We start from the raw sequence: 15,348 nt of genomic DNA, 5'->3' as shown, positions 1-15,348 counted from the left end.
GAAATGCGCGGCTCTAGGGATGCCCGTTTGTGGTCTTATTCCAATTTTCAATATTGCCGAAAAATTTTGCGCATTGCACTTGAAAATGCTTGTAAAAATTGCACTGCAACCAGTTTCAACTCTCTGGAAAAATGTGTGGCACATCTGCAAGCGCAACCAAAAAAGCTGCGGCCAAGTTGTGGCACAACTACCCACCTTTGACTATAACGAGGTGACGGCTTTTAAACTAAACACTTTCCCTGTAAATTTGAAAAAAATATTACATTACACAACCATCACTTCACTTCTATAACACTTAAAAATAAATTATTTCAAGGAGTAGGGTCAACACTGTGATCCAGGAGTTGAGGCAGCCCGCACGGAGTTATGGAAATTTAAATGGATGCAACTCACACTCACAGTCTGACTGCCGAGATAATACTGTGTATTTATTGTATCAGTCTTCCCTTGCTATGCGCCTCGAGAGTTGCCAATTAGTTTATTTGATAGAACTTACTTGCTACTATGACGCATCAAATTTTGACGCAATTCTGTAGAAAACTTAATTTTTGGCAAATTTTTTAAGGTTTGGTGACTTAATTTAGGTCACCATGAAGTTGGTCTTATCATGAATATGACGCGAATCGCGTCATTATGCACAAAAGGGTTAAAAAGTTTGAATAATGAAATAAAAAACACCAAAAATACAGTACAAGTACCGTATTTTATGGCATGGATTATTTTGGAAAAAACTCTTGTGTGTAGTATTTTCCTCCTGTAGCCATAGTTGTCTTAAAAAAATATACACAGTACCAGGAAATGTGATGAATAAAAAAAATATTGTAAGTTACAACAAAAAATACTGTATTGCCAAATCAGTAAATAAAAGTCAAATGAAAGCTTAATATAGTCGTCATTTGCATACACTCCATGCTTCACCATAGTAATGGAGACCAGTTGGGACCCCAATTCCCGAGCAACGTTCCCCACCCCTTACACTCAGGTGCTCTTCTCCCACTCCCTCACTGAGCCAGCTGACTCGTGTGCGAATAAATGTAGAATACAGGTATTCCCTTTATATATTTGCCATTAGGTCAATTATTTCTTTAAATTTTTTCAAAATATGTACCGTATATCTCGGCTTATAAGACGGAATTTGAACATTAAAAAAATCTGCCCAAAGTTAGGGGGTCGTCTAAACCACCAAGTATAAAATTCTTACCTCTTAAATATTGTGGTTTAGTGTGTCAAGAGTGGTGATGGAAACATCGTAAGCCACTCACAAGGTCTTACCACTAATTATTTTATACTGAAACTTACGTTTGGCAAGCTGGATTCAAATTAAGATTACCGGTATATTAAAATAATAAAAATGTATTATAAACCTGTCTAACATACCGTAAAAGAGAATTATACCCCTGTAATAAACACAGCTATCATCACACACCCCTCCCCACGCCCCCCCCATTTGCCAGTGAGGAGACAAGAAAGGGAAAGTGACCGCGAAGCCTAAAGCATTAGCTGTGCAGGTCAGTAATGCAGGACGCAGATGCATTGACACAATACTTCTATAAATAAATTAATTAAATGATGCATATGAATATTCAGCAATGACTGCACATTCTGAAACTATTGACAGTTAAATACAGATGCCAAGATGCTAGTGTTTACACTACACCAGCTGGTAACATTTGATGCCATTAATTAGAAGTGAATTGGCCTTATTTAAGTAACTAACTATAACAATACAAAAAGTAAAAAAGATCAAAAGTGAGAAATAATATACTTGCATGTATGTTGTGTTGTCAAAGTTAGAGTGAATAATTCAAACTGCAATTGTGTAAAATGAGGCAGAAAGTCAGCGCTGAACCCACTGGCTCATACCTCAGATTACGCTATGGCGCGAGGGTCTACCATTAGACAAACACATTATGCTTCCAATATCTTCCCAGGCGTAGTATTCACCCGTTTGGTAGCTGCCTACTACCACACAATTTTGTAATATTATTTTGATACATGATAACAGACAATGAAAATAAATATCAACGACCACAAGACGCCTCCCATTGGCAGCTGTAAGAAAGAGAGATGTGGGCTATTTATAGTCTGCCTTTGTGTCTGAAGTGACCAGCAATCGCATCTCTAACGCAACCATAAAATAATTCATTTAACATTTATTTTTTGCACACATATTTTGTTGTATATATATATATATATATATATATATATATATATATATATATATATATATATATATATATATATATATATATATATATATACATATGTATGTATGTATGTATGTATGTATGTATGTATGTATGTATGTATGTATGTATGTATGTATGTATGTATGTATGTATGTATGTATGTGTATGTATGTATGTATGTATGTATGCATGTATGTATGTATGTATGTATGTACATGCATGTATGTATGTATGCATGTATGTATGTACAGTATGTATGCATGTATGGGCAAAGGTATAAAATAATCCGGAAGGGATGATGGATTAGTTGGAAGTATCCATAAAGAAAAACAACATTTATTTTACATTGCTACGGCCACGTTTGGCAATTCATAGTTTCACACGACAATTTCTCATTAGGGCTGGGTCGGGGAGTGAAGCTCTGCTCATTGAATATTATTTATCACTACGCCAAAGAAAGTACATTACAAATCATACTAGCATAAAAAACACACTGAGTAAAGCTCTGTAATTATCGCACATAAAAGTAACACTAACCACCACCAAGCATAACTCACGGTTAAAACATATGGGGATTGCGGCTTCACTGACGGTGCGAGAAGTGGTGGAGGCGGGCGGTGAGGCGGAGCGAGAGGCGGAGCGGTAGTGGGCGGTAGAGGCGAGCCGGGGTGAGGCAGGTGAGGCTAGAACGGGTGGAGCTGGGGAGTGGGGCAGAGGCAGAGAGGGGAAGGGGAGGCGGGCAGTGGTGAGGCGAAACTGGTGAGGCGGAGGGTGAGGCAGGGCGTGGTGGAGGCGGAGTGGTAGGAGGCGGGCGGGTAGCGAAAGCTGGCGGTGGGGGGAGGAGCCTGGGGCGTGGCTGATCGGGCTAGGGGCCGGGGCTTTGCGGGGCAGGGGATGGGAGGAAGGCAGCAGGGGGTGAGGGAGGATAGGACACAGGAGGTGATGAGGTTAAAAGACATGTTAGCTGGTGCACAGCAGCGCCGCACACTGCCATCACTGAAACACACTTTACGGCTCAACACTTAGACCTAACAATCAAAAATCCGCACTTTGGGCTACTGAGAGAATGTCACAGACGGGGGATGATTGAAAAATCACGCGAAGTACACTGAACATATTTCTAGAAAAATTCGCTACATACCACTTAACACGAGTACATTTCACGGAGCTAACGGTGACACACTAGGACACTTTTTCATGCAAGCACATGCAGGAAACCCTTATCACACGCAAGACTTTCTAAACAAGCATTCTCAAAACAACGCAGCCAGAAAGGAAGCTAAATGAGGGAGGCATGGTTGGACAAGTATACACTGTTACCAATAATAAGGACGAGGAGGGCGTGAGTTTTACGCTATAAAGTACGCCACAATAACGAGGCACTCTGATATGAAGATTACATATGTTATAAGGCTATAACTAACGAATTGGTTCCAGAACCTCGTTCATATAGCATCTGTTATAGCATTCGTTCGTTATAGGATTAATCCGTTCCAGGCCCCAAATACAACCACCTAACACTGAAAAAATTCTGTGGAAATGTAAAAATATGGTACTTTATCTTACCTTAGTGTTATTCAGCATGCAGGTACCCCTAAACACTGGCACATCACTATCACTTCCACTGGGAGTCTTTTTGTCCTCAAACATTTGTCTGGCCTTCTACAAATTATAGCTTCTACTGTTACTCACCTGCCATTTCTTTCTCCTTTATCCACACTAAGAGTAAATTTTCCATCTCTTCAATCACATTACACTTTGCTTTGCTAAGTCTAAAGATTCCTTGCCACTTGCACAGTTTTTAACTCTTTATTCTTCAAAATCGACATATAGTCGATTTAGCCATCCCATATTCATCACTAAGTTTTCCATTCTCACGTTTTTTATAATTTCTTAATTAGTTTCAAGGGTTATTAGCTTTCTACCTGGCTTTAACTCATTGTTACAATTGTATACTTGTATAACAAAATAGTTATACAAATAATGTAATACATCAAAGACGAAATTTCAATAACAGTGGTGCACTGGCTACAATGACAAAGATGGCGCCTGACGCTTTGTTGTGGGTCGCGTACAACAATATTCATGCCAGGCGAAATAGTCCAGATTCATTCAGCTTCATAGGAAAGGAGCTATGCATAGCATTCTCAATTATAGGTAAACCTCATAGGAAATATCTTTAGGATCCGCCTATTAACTTAACTTAAAATATATATATATATATATATATATATATATATATATATATATATATATATATATATATATATATATATATATATATATATATATATATATATATATATATATATATATATATATATATATATATATATATATAATATATATATATATATATATATATATATATATATATATATATTTCAAGTAAATGGAAAAATTTTATCGACACAGACATTAGTTCCAGTTAATGTAAATAGCAGACGCCTGTTGACGTTACTAGTTTTCACTACACCAGCGGTAACATTTGATGACATTACTTGCAGTGAATTGGCCTTATTTTAAAACCAAGGATGGTTGGTAAAGGACTACTGGGCAGTGGGTAAGTGTCACATTTGGGGTACTGGTCTTATACAGCGAATAGAGCTCAACTACTTTTAAATGGAAATTTGGGGGGCCGTCTTATACTTGACGCCTTATAGGCCGAGATATCCGGTATATATATACAGATAGACCCACGCTTATGACGGGGTTAGGGACTAAATAGGTCGTAAGTCCGACATGGTCGTAAGTCCGACATAGATAAATTTTTTTTTTTTTTTAATAAATAATCTACAATGAAATACAGTACAGTAAAAGTAATGAATAATGAGGAATGGATACAGTACAGTGAAAGTAATAATAATAAGGAATGGTTACAGTGTGACTGAGCACTTACTAATGTAGTCAGCTGAATGCACATGGGCCCCCATAATTTTCTAATTATACATGGAGACTACATTAACTGGAAACGTTTCGGTATAGAAAATCGTGTGTCATTTGAAGAAAAAAAAAAAAAAAAAAAAAATTAATAAAAATCTGGCGTGTGAAGTCCCGACGGTAAATGGTCGAAGCAGTAGTAAAGTCTGGTTCTGTGTGTATATATATATATATATATATATATATATATATATACATACATACATACATACATACATACATACATACATACATACATACATACATACATACATACATACATATATACACACACACACATACATACATACATACATACATACAGTTAACCGTCCGACGAAACATCCGATGGCATATACATCCGTCCCCCCTAAAAAAAAAAATCCGCGCCGCCTGCTGGACAACCCTCCACGACCCCCTGACGGAGACATGATGATCCTCCCCATACTGGTCAGATATTATGTGTTAAGGAATATGCTTCCTTACTTAGGCTTTTTTTTTAAGCATTTGCCTACAGGTGAAATGTTAACCTACATCTATTGAGGATAAAATCTTTCACCTACAAATTGACAATAACACATTTGCTGTAATCAGACATATCTAGTTGCCTCAACAATTGCAACCCCAGTTGCAATTGGGATTGTATTCAAATTCTGTGGCATTACTAAAAATAGTAAAGTTTCTGGTGCACTCTAAGATTAAGAAGCAGGAGGACTCAGGCGTCCTCATGTGAGGAAAACGGACTCGTATAGACGGGGACCAAATAAAAAAGCATAGCTGCATGTTTTGTGGACTACAGTATTAAATTCCCTTTTCATCACTTTGTAATAAACCTAGCCATGCCTATGTGTGTTTATGATATTTACCATAACATTATATATATTTAGTGGGTATAAAATGGTAAAATGGGAAACTTGGGATTGGGTCTTGGGTGCCTGAACCAATTAGAATAAATCCCATAGGTTCTGTACTTCGTTATCGGCGGGTTCCCAATTAGGCGCTATAACCAGGGATGACTGTACTGCACTGTATATACTTATCAAGCGGCACTGATCCGCATTATGCATCGCGTATTCTTATAGATTGTGCTGCTAGGCGTACGTTATCTCGTGAATTTAGTCAATATTGTACAGTAACAATGGACCTAAGTGCAAACCTGTATTGTACATGTACTAAATGATTACGGTACTAAAATTGTTATGTCTATTGCAAATATAGCTTGTTTATACAGGTATTCAAATAAATTACTATCTTACAAGAATTCCTCCAATGTAAGTTATATTCACCCAGGTCGTTTGGGTGGCAAATTATGAGAAGAGCTTAGTCACTCTTAAGTAATGATAAATAAACACGCAGGCAGGCCTTCAGCGCCAACTGTCAAATCTTATCTCAAATAAATAAATAAACAAACGCCAGACATTCTGTCACCTCACCTCCCGCCCCCTCTTCCCACCCTGGTGATTTCTTTATGTTTATTTTATATAATATCTCAGACTAAAGTTAGGATAATATAATTTGCATTGCTGAAATCCTTGCAAGACAGAGATTAATTTGAACCTAAGCGTCATTTATTTTGTTCAAGATATAAAAAATGTAGTACATTAGTGTACAATACTGTAGTACATTTTATAAAAAGTTTTTCAACTGTATTTTTTGGGTAGATTTACATAAATTTCTTCATTGATTTTCATCCATTTACATGCACACACCATACTAAAAGAAACGTAAAATAAATAAATGACCTTAGTGCAAAGCTGGAGTGCACATGTACTAATTTGATTACGGTACTAAAATTGTTATGTCTAGTGCAAATTATAGCATGTTTAAATTCAAATTAATCAGTATGTTTCAAGAATCCCAGCAATGTTAATTATATTCACCCAGGTCATGTCACTGGCTTTTTATAAGAGAGAAGCTTAGTCACTTAAGAACTGATAAATATACAGGTACACGCGTTAGGCCTTGGGCCGGTGCCAACTTTTAAACGTACTACCTCCCCTCCTCCCAAGCCCCCTCACTCGCTCCCTCCCTCCTTCCTTCCCTCCCTCTCCCCCAACTGCCCAACGGTGCTGGAATCCTTGTAAAACAGTGAATAATTTTAATATAAACGTCATGTATTTTGCACAAGTGATAAAAATTAATCACCTGTATCACATTACAGTAGTGATTTAAGAGTAAAAGTGTATATGTACGTATATAGTATTCCACATACACGTAAGTACAAGTATAAATAAAAAGTTTATATGATGATCGGACAACGTCCATTTCGGTTAACGTTACGTTTCCAAGAACATGTTCTAGGACATTAACCGGCGCATGATTGTATATTTAGTGGGTCTAAATGGTCGTAAAATGGGAAACTTGGGGTTGGGTCTTGGGTGCCTGGAACCAATTAGAATAAATCCCATAGGTTCTGTACTTTCGTTATTGGCGGGGTCCCAATTAGGCGCGATAACCAAGGGATGACTGTACTGTACTGTATATACATGTGACATTGGCCAGTTGCTTCTGGTGTTATGGTACAGGGGTACCAAGTGACAACACTAGGATCCTGCTTCCTCTATCAAGGAATAAACAATTAAAATTTAAATTGAAAAAAAAAAACATTCAAATAATGGGACGTAGCGAACCTAAATGACCCTAGAGCGAGCACAGTCACGTATGCATCGCGTATTCTTATAGATTGTGCTGCCAGGCGTACGTTATCTAGTGAATTTAGTTAATATTGTACAGTAACAATGGACCTAAGTGCAAACCTGTATTGTACATGTACTAAATGATTACGGTACTAAAATTGTTATGTCTACTGCAAATATAGCTGGTTTATACAGGTATTCAAATAAATTACAATCTTACAGGAATCCAAGCTATGTAAGTTATATTCGCCCAGGTGGTTTGGGTGGCAAATTATGAGAAGAGCTTAGTTACTCTTAAGTAATGATAAATAATCACCCAGGCAGGCCTTCAGCGCCAACTGTCAAATCTTATCTCAAATAAATAAAGACACTCTGTCACCTCACCTCACGCTCGGCTGGCTACCTCCCTCCCTGTGTTCCCAGACAAAAGATTGGTGATTTCTTTATGTTTATTTTATATAATATCTCAGACTAATGTTAGGATAATATAATTTGCATTGCTGAAATCCTTGCAAGAAAGAGATTAATTTGAACATAGGCGTCATATATTTTGCTAAAGATTTAAAAAATGTAGTACATTAGTGTACAATACTGTACAGCCGGCCCTTAACATACGCCGGGGTTACGTAACACTGATAACCGTGGATGTTAAAAATCTCCGTATTTTTGCTGGCCCCCCCCCCCAAAAAAAACCCTGGCCCCCAATGCCCTTATTTACCGTATATACCTGTGTGTAGTTCGAGTTTTTAAGACCAAATTATTTGGCAAAAAATTGGGGGTCGACCTCTAAACGGGTAATAGTTTCGTTAGGTTGAAAAATATTTACCAGTAACTACCAGTAAACAAAGGAAACGATGCACCAACGCACCACCAGCTGTGAGTGTCGGTACAGTTGCCAGGGCAGATCTCTTGCGTCATCATAGCAAGCCCAAAGTAGCCAAATCCTTGGTATGGTAGCACAGGACGATGTAAAACATAAAGTATTCATTTATTAAAGTTTATTTATAGATACTGTACTTAAATTTTTGTTCATTACATTTGAAACATCAATCTTTGTTAATTAAATTTGAAACAAAAGAAAACTACGATACCGTATTTTCATTGAAATATTACATCACAAGTATATTTTACCTTAACTGTGACTGAATGAATATACGTATTCTCAGAAATAAATATGGAAATATAATATTTTTGCTGGAATGATGTACATATTACAGTGGAAATTGCGATAAAATCATGACGAAAACAATGACTTTCGCTCTCTTTCATTATTCAAAAGATTTTACCGTAATCGCTTTTTGAATGATTTTCAGTTAAAAAACTGTTGTACTCGTACTGTATTACAATAATATTCTATCCTATCATTAGCCTTGTAATCCCACTCCTGAAAACCATTCGAAAAGCGATTACGGTAACATCTTTTGAACGAAAGAAAGAGAAAGTCATTGCTTTCGTCACAATTTTATCCCACTTTCCACTGTAATACGTACATCATTTCAGCAAAAATATTACATTTCCATGTTCTCAGAAATAAATGGTAGTTTTGTTGAAACGTAATGTACAGTATTTAATATTAAAATGCAAAAATAGCTATAAAAACAATTAATACACCCGTAATGTACTGGCTGGCATCTCCACTCGTCCCTGCTCCCGCGTCCAAGGTCACCACTCCTCCCAACTCCCTCCCTCCGCTCCCTCCTCTGCCTTCTCCACCTCCTCACCGTCACTACTGCCGACAACAAACACAAATGTTTTGTGAATAACTGCACCTCCACTTCCTATGTACAGTACTGTACTGTACTGTGCTGTGCATTTTTACAAACAATAAACATGGCAAGAAAAGCTATTAAAAAAAAGAGATAAAAATTTCACTTTACTGTACCGTACCTATCCTCGGCGACAGGACGGGGGTCATCGGGCTCATCGTCACTTAATTCCATAACTGGTGGTGAAGTGGGGGCGACGGTTGATTCAGCTGCTTCCTCACTGCCGCCAGTGATTGATGGTGTTAAATCTCTCCTTCGGTGATCAAAGAACATGGTGATGGGGAGTTGTCGTCTTTCTTTTCATTTCTTCCATGATGTTTTTGTATGGAGCAAAAACGTCATCCATCCCTCGCATGAATTTCAGGGCACGCACCATGGAGGGGTCCATACTATAGGCCAGGTTTTTCAGTGCCTCAATATTCCTGGTCATCTCCCCCAACTTCTCCAACGTCATTTCTTGGTGCTCTTCTTCATCCTCTTTCCCTTTCGCTTCCTCCTTCCTTGCCTGAGTCTACTAACTCCTGTAGATCCTCCTCGGTCAGCTCAGTTTTGTGCTCTTCAATTAGCTCCCTAATCTCATCCTCTGCCATGTCCTGGAAGCCTTCAGCAGCCACTTTCCTTGACAGTGCCAGGGTCTTTCTGAATATTTTCATTAAAATCCATCAAAATCATTTTCCTTGTCATCGTCTTAAGCACCAAACAGCTCCTCCCAGTCTTCTCCTTGAATAGGGCTAGAGGGTACGTGTTTTTCGAATCGTTTTCAATTAAAAAAATGTTACAGCACATGTATATTTTACCTAAACTGTGCCTGAATGAATATATTCTCAGAAATAAATAGTAGTTTTGCTGAAACGTGATGTACAGGTAGTTCTGCTATAACGCGATAATTGTGTTCTTGTAAAATATCGTGTTATAGAAAATCGCGTAATAGAAATAACAGGGCTTATGGAGAAAATAGGGTTAGGTGCAGATTACTCGAAATCGAAAAAATTTAGTAGTTAGCATAACACAAAGGACAGCACAGTCTAAATAAATGTTACATTCATATCTAATAATGAAATCATACAGTAAATGTAATTTTACTTGATGGGGGAGAAGGGTGATTTTGAGGTTGATAAAATCGAGCTTCTCTTCAAGTGTTATATCCTTTCTTTTACGATCATCACCGGGAATTCTATCACCAGAACGCTTCTTGTTGATATTCTTCTTTACTATATTCACAGTTAATACAGTACCAAAAAATTGGAGAAATAGTAAGCAAAAATCGCGTTATAGCAAACAAGCGTTCGCGTTATACAAATATCGTTCCTAATTCATAAATCGCGTTAGAGCAAATTCGCGTTATCAAAACACGCGTTATAGCAGAAATCACTGTATTTTAATGTAAAATAGGATAAAATACATGACGAAAACAAAAGACTTTACGATGTTCAAGAGGTGTTACTCGTTTTTTTATTAGTTTTCTGTTAAAATACTGTTATATTACAATGATATTCTATTCATACTGTGCTTGATATACTACATTCACGGAAATGTAATATTTTTGCTGAAATGACGTACGTATTACAGTGGAAGGTGGGATAAAATCATGACGAAAACAATGACTTTCGCTTTCTTTCGTTCAAAAGATGTTACTGTAATCACTTTTTGAATGGTTTTCAGTTAAAAAACTGTTGCATCACAAGTGAATTAGGATAGAATATTATTGTAATACAACAGTTTTTTGATCTGAAAACCATTCGAAAAGCGATTACGGTAACATCTTTTGAAGGAAATCAAAATAATGTAGTCTAGCGTAATGCATTTCAATTATGAAATTAGGATAAACTACATGAAAACAAAAGACTTTACCTAACCTTCGATGTTCAAGATGTTACTCCTTTTTTAGTAGTTTTCGGTTAAAATACTCTTATATTAGTGATATTCTATTCATACTGTGCTTGATATAATACATTCACGGAAATTTAATATTTTTGCAACTACAATGCTGATGTCAACCTAGCGTGGTTACAGCGAGACTGACTTAGTGAGAGCGGGAAGCTATGCGTGTGTGTTTGAGGTTGCGGAAGCGGGTGGTGTCCGTGTTGATTGCAGCGTCTTGAGAGTTGAATGGCTAGCGTTTGAATGTACTTCAATTACTTCAATGTACAGAATATTCCTCAGCCCGGGGCAATCCCGCGTATTTGCAAATCCGTGTATGCTAACCAGCATATGTTAAGGGCCGACTGTAGTACATTTTATTAAATGTTTTTCAACTGTATTTTTGGTAGATTTACAACAATTTCTTCATTTATTTTCACCCATTTACATGCACAAACCATGCTAAAAAAGCGTAAAAGAAATAAATGACCTTAGTGCAAAGCTGGAGTGCACATGTACTAATTTGATTATGGTACTAAAATTGTTATGTCTAGTCGAATTACAACATGTTTTATATTCAAATAAATCAGTATCTTACAAGAATCCCAGCAATGTTAATTATATTCTCCTAGGTCATATCACTGGCATTTTAAAATGAGAAGCTTAGTAGGACTGTTAAATAAACACAGACCTTCGCCCAAACTTATCACCTCAACCCCCCACCCTACGCTGGGTGGCTGGCTCCCTCCCTCAGCCAGGGTTTTAGGCTTACATTTTCTATCTTATATAATATCTCAGACTAAAGTTAGGAGATTATAATTTGCATTGCTGGAATCCTTGCAAGACAGTCAATAATTTGAACATGACGTCATATATTTTGCTCAAGATAAAATTGTTGTACATTAGTGTACAGTACTGTAGTACATTTTATAAAAAGTTTTTCAACTGTATTTTGGGTAGATTTACATAGATTTCTTAATTTATTTTCATCCATTTACATGCACACACCATACTAAAAAAGCGTAATAGCAATAAATGACCTTAGTGCAAAGCTGGAGTGCACATGTACTAATTTGATTATGGTACTAAAATTGTTTTGTCTAGTGCAAATTATAACATGTTTATATTCAAATTAATCAGTATGTTTCAAGAATCAGCAATGTTAATTATATTCACCCAGGTCATTTCACTGGCTTTTTATAGAAAGCTTAGTCACCTAAGAACTGATAAATATACTTGGTTAGACCTGGGCCAACTAACGTACTACCTCCCTCCCCATGCCCCCCTCGCTCGCTCACCCCTCTCTCCCCCATCTGCCCGGCATTGCTGGAATCCTTGTAAAACAGTGAATAATTTTAATAAAAATCATGTATTTTGCACAAGAGATATTAATCACCTGTATCACATTATAGCAGTGATTCAGGAGTAAATGTGTATGTGTACGTATATAGTATTCCACATACACGTAAGTATAAATACAAAGTTTCTGTGATGATCGGACAACGTCCATTTCGGTTAACGTCATGTTTCCAAGAACGTATCTAGGACCTTAACCGGCGCATGACTGTACAGCTACTCTGACTTACAATGGGGTTAAGGACCCAAATCCAGGTCATAAGTCAAAATGGTCGTAAGTCGAAAATGCTAAATAATACATAGAAAATCTAAAATGGGTGCTCCTTTTTCTTCTTGGCATCACAAAACTCAAACTGCTTGCCAGCCATTTTAAAGTGAATTACAAACGAAAATTTTGTCTGTGTACTGACGTTAGGGGCCTGAAAATATGTAATTTGTCAAAATTTTGGTACGACTGGAGGACGGTCAGTGCGGTGGTCGTAAGTCGAGTAGGTCATAAGTTGGGGAGCAGCTATATATAGACGACATATACACTAGAACTCCTGATTAATTTTTATTTCAGTAAAATATATGATTTTTTATTCAAATTATTCACTGTCTTGCAAGGATTCCAGCAATGCAAATTATATTCTCCTAACTCTACTCTGTAATATTATATAAAATAAAAACTAAGTCAAAACACCAAACCTGGAGGCGAGAGGGAGGGTGAAGGGGAGGTGAGGGTGTCATGTTTGACAGTTGGGTCCGGGTCTGGTGAAGTATTTATTTGTTTATTTATGTCCTTTAGATTGAGTTTTTGTTTTTGCTTATAAAATGTCATAGAAGTGACATGGGAAAATATAATTTACCTTGCTGGAATTCTTATAAGATAGTGATTAATTTGAATATAAATGTCATATATTTTGCACAAGAGATAAAAATTGTAGTACATAGTACATTTTAATAATGTAAAAATTTTCAACTGTATTTTTGGGTAGATTTACATAAATTTCTGGATGTCTTTTTCTTCAGCACCACGAGAACTAACTTTCTTGCTACGATCTTGCACTTAACTCGTAACTTAGGGCACGCCGTATCTTCTTGGGCTTGGGGGGCTGGGTCCAGGTAAATCAAGGTTTTTGTGGGGGTGGTGGGGTCCAGTGGATGCCATTGTTGAACAGATTAGCGGTACAAGAGAGAACAGTATCTGGCGACTGAGAACAATGAGACTGACGCTGCTGGGTCAGTAGCTCTCCCTTGTCAGGCCACGCCATATAACATTAGACCAATCACAGCTAGCGGCAGAGGGAGGTAAGGTAAGTGGCCCAATCACAGTCCGATACGCCATATGACGTCAGCGATAACGCAACAGCGACATACTGTACTGCGATCCATATCCGCGCCGCTTCCTGTGTATGGTCGAGAATGGACCGGGTGAATAAAATGCGCGGCTCGCCTGGACCTCCAGCCCGTAAATGACCAAATTTACCGCGTAATTAAATGACCAAACGTAAACAAAACGCCAGAAATGCAGAGTACAGTTTACTGTTCTGTATATATTAAGAAAAATATAAAGGAGGAAAATACAGTGATCTTCGAGAAGCCGAACAATTGGTAGAGCACTTCCGAAATGAGTGATTTCCGTAACAGACGACAATCAATGCCGAAAAAATCCTCATCCCGGAATTTTTCGGTAATGGAAAAATTTTCTCAGAAGTTCCAGAAATTGCCCATTACATCATCTCGCACCAGAAAAATATCCCTCATCCTCAGAATTTTTCAGGTACCAGAAAATTTTCAAAAATTTCCAGAAAATTTTGAAAATTTTTCACAAAGCCGGATTTTACGGAAAAATCTGGCTTGGGAATGATTTTCCCGAGAAAATTTCATTCTGCCTATCGAGAGTTCTGGGTTGAGGGTTCGCCAACGGAGATATTACTACACACAAAAGTGTTTTTCCTAAATAATCCCTGCCATAATACGGTAAGTGTATTGGTAATGCAGTTCATTCACTGAGAATTATCCTCCACAGATACAAGCTGGTACTTCCCACTCTTGCATCACTGCCACTGTTAATGGTATACTACATCAACTTGGGTTCAACAACAGTTGTTGTACCGCTTCACAGTGGATCGGTCTTACACTTAATATAGGTCAGTAAGATCATGATGTCTTTTGTTTTACACTCATAGTTTCCATAGATGATTCCTTTTAAGAGTCACCAGGCTGGTGTCAGCGAAACTTAATATGAAGTACATTTATACCCCTGTATCTTCATTAGCTGGAATCCTTCAAACCCAGTGTGGTATCTTACATGATTTAATGGGAGAAGGAGAAGCCACATGCTGGCTCTTGCTCAGGTAGTTTATTTTTGAGGTTGTCGCACAACGTGCCTCACGCATTCTTGATTACACAGGCTTAAACTCATTCTAACTTTGGTAAAAAAAACATAATATATACAGTAATGTATATATAATCAATAAAGGCAGCATATAAACATACACATACTGTATAACACCCAGAACTCTCCAATAGCCGAATTGAAATTTGCTCAGTAAATCATTCCAAAGCCAGAAGTTTAAAAAAATTTCCGGCTTTGGAGACAAACTTTTCTGATGTTGAAAATCAAAAGCATTTTCTGAA

The 15,348-nt window shown here is 37.3% G+C and overlaps 1 protein-coding gene across 1 annotated transcript in view; it reads left to right on the top strand.

Moving 5' to 3' along the window:
* The window catches only part of LOC121856424 (UDP-N-acetylglucosamine--dolichyl-phosphate N-acetylglucosaminephosphotransferase-like), a 19,472-nt gene extending 4,614 nt beyond the window's left edge, over positions 1 to 14,858 (top strand). Inside the window, exon 2 of the mRNA XM_042352022.1 lies at positions 14,738 to 14,858. Coding sequence (XP_042207956.1) covers positions 14,738 to 14,858 — 121 coding nt within the window. The remainder of the gene's footprint in view (positions 1 to 14,737) is intronic.
* The last annotated feature ends 490 nt before the right edge of the window (positions 14,859 to 15,348 follow it).

This window comes from Homarus americanus, unplaced genomic scaffold, assembly GCF_018991925.1.
Source record: "Homarus americanus isolate GMGI-L3 unplaced genomic scaffold, GMGI_Hamer_2.0 scaffold55493, whole genome shotgun sequence".
Lineage (NCBI taxonomy): Eukaryota > Metazoa > Arthropoda > Malacostraca > Decapoda > Nephropidae > Homarus > Homarus americanus.
This window is presented reverse-complemented; position numbering and strand designations above follow the sequence as displayed.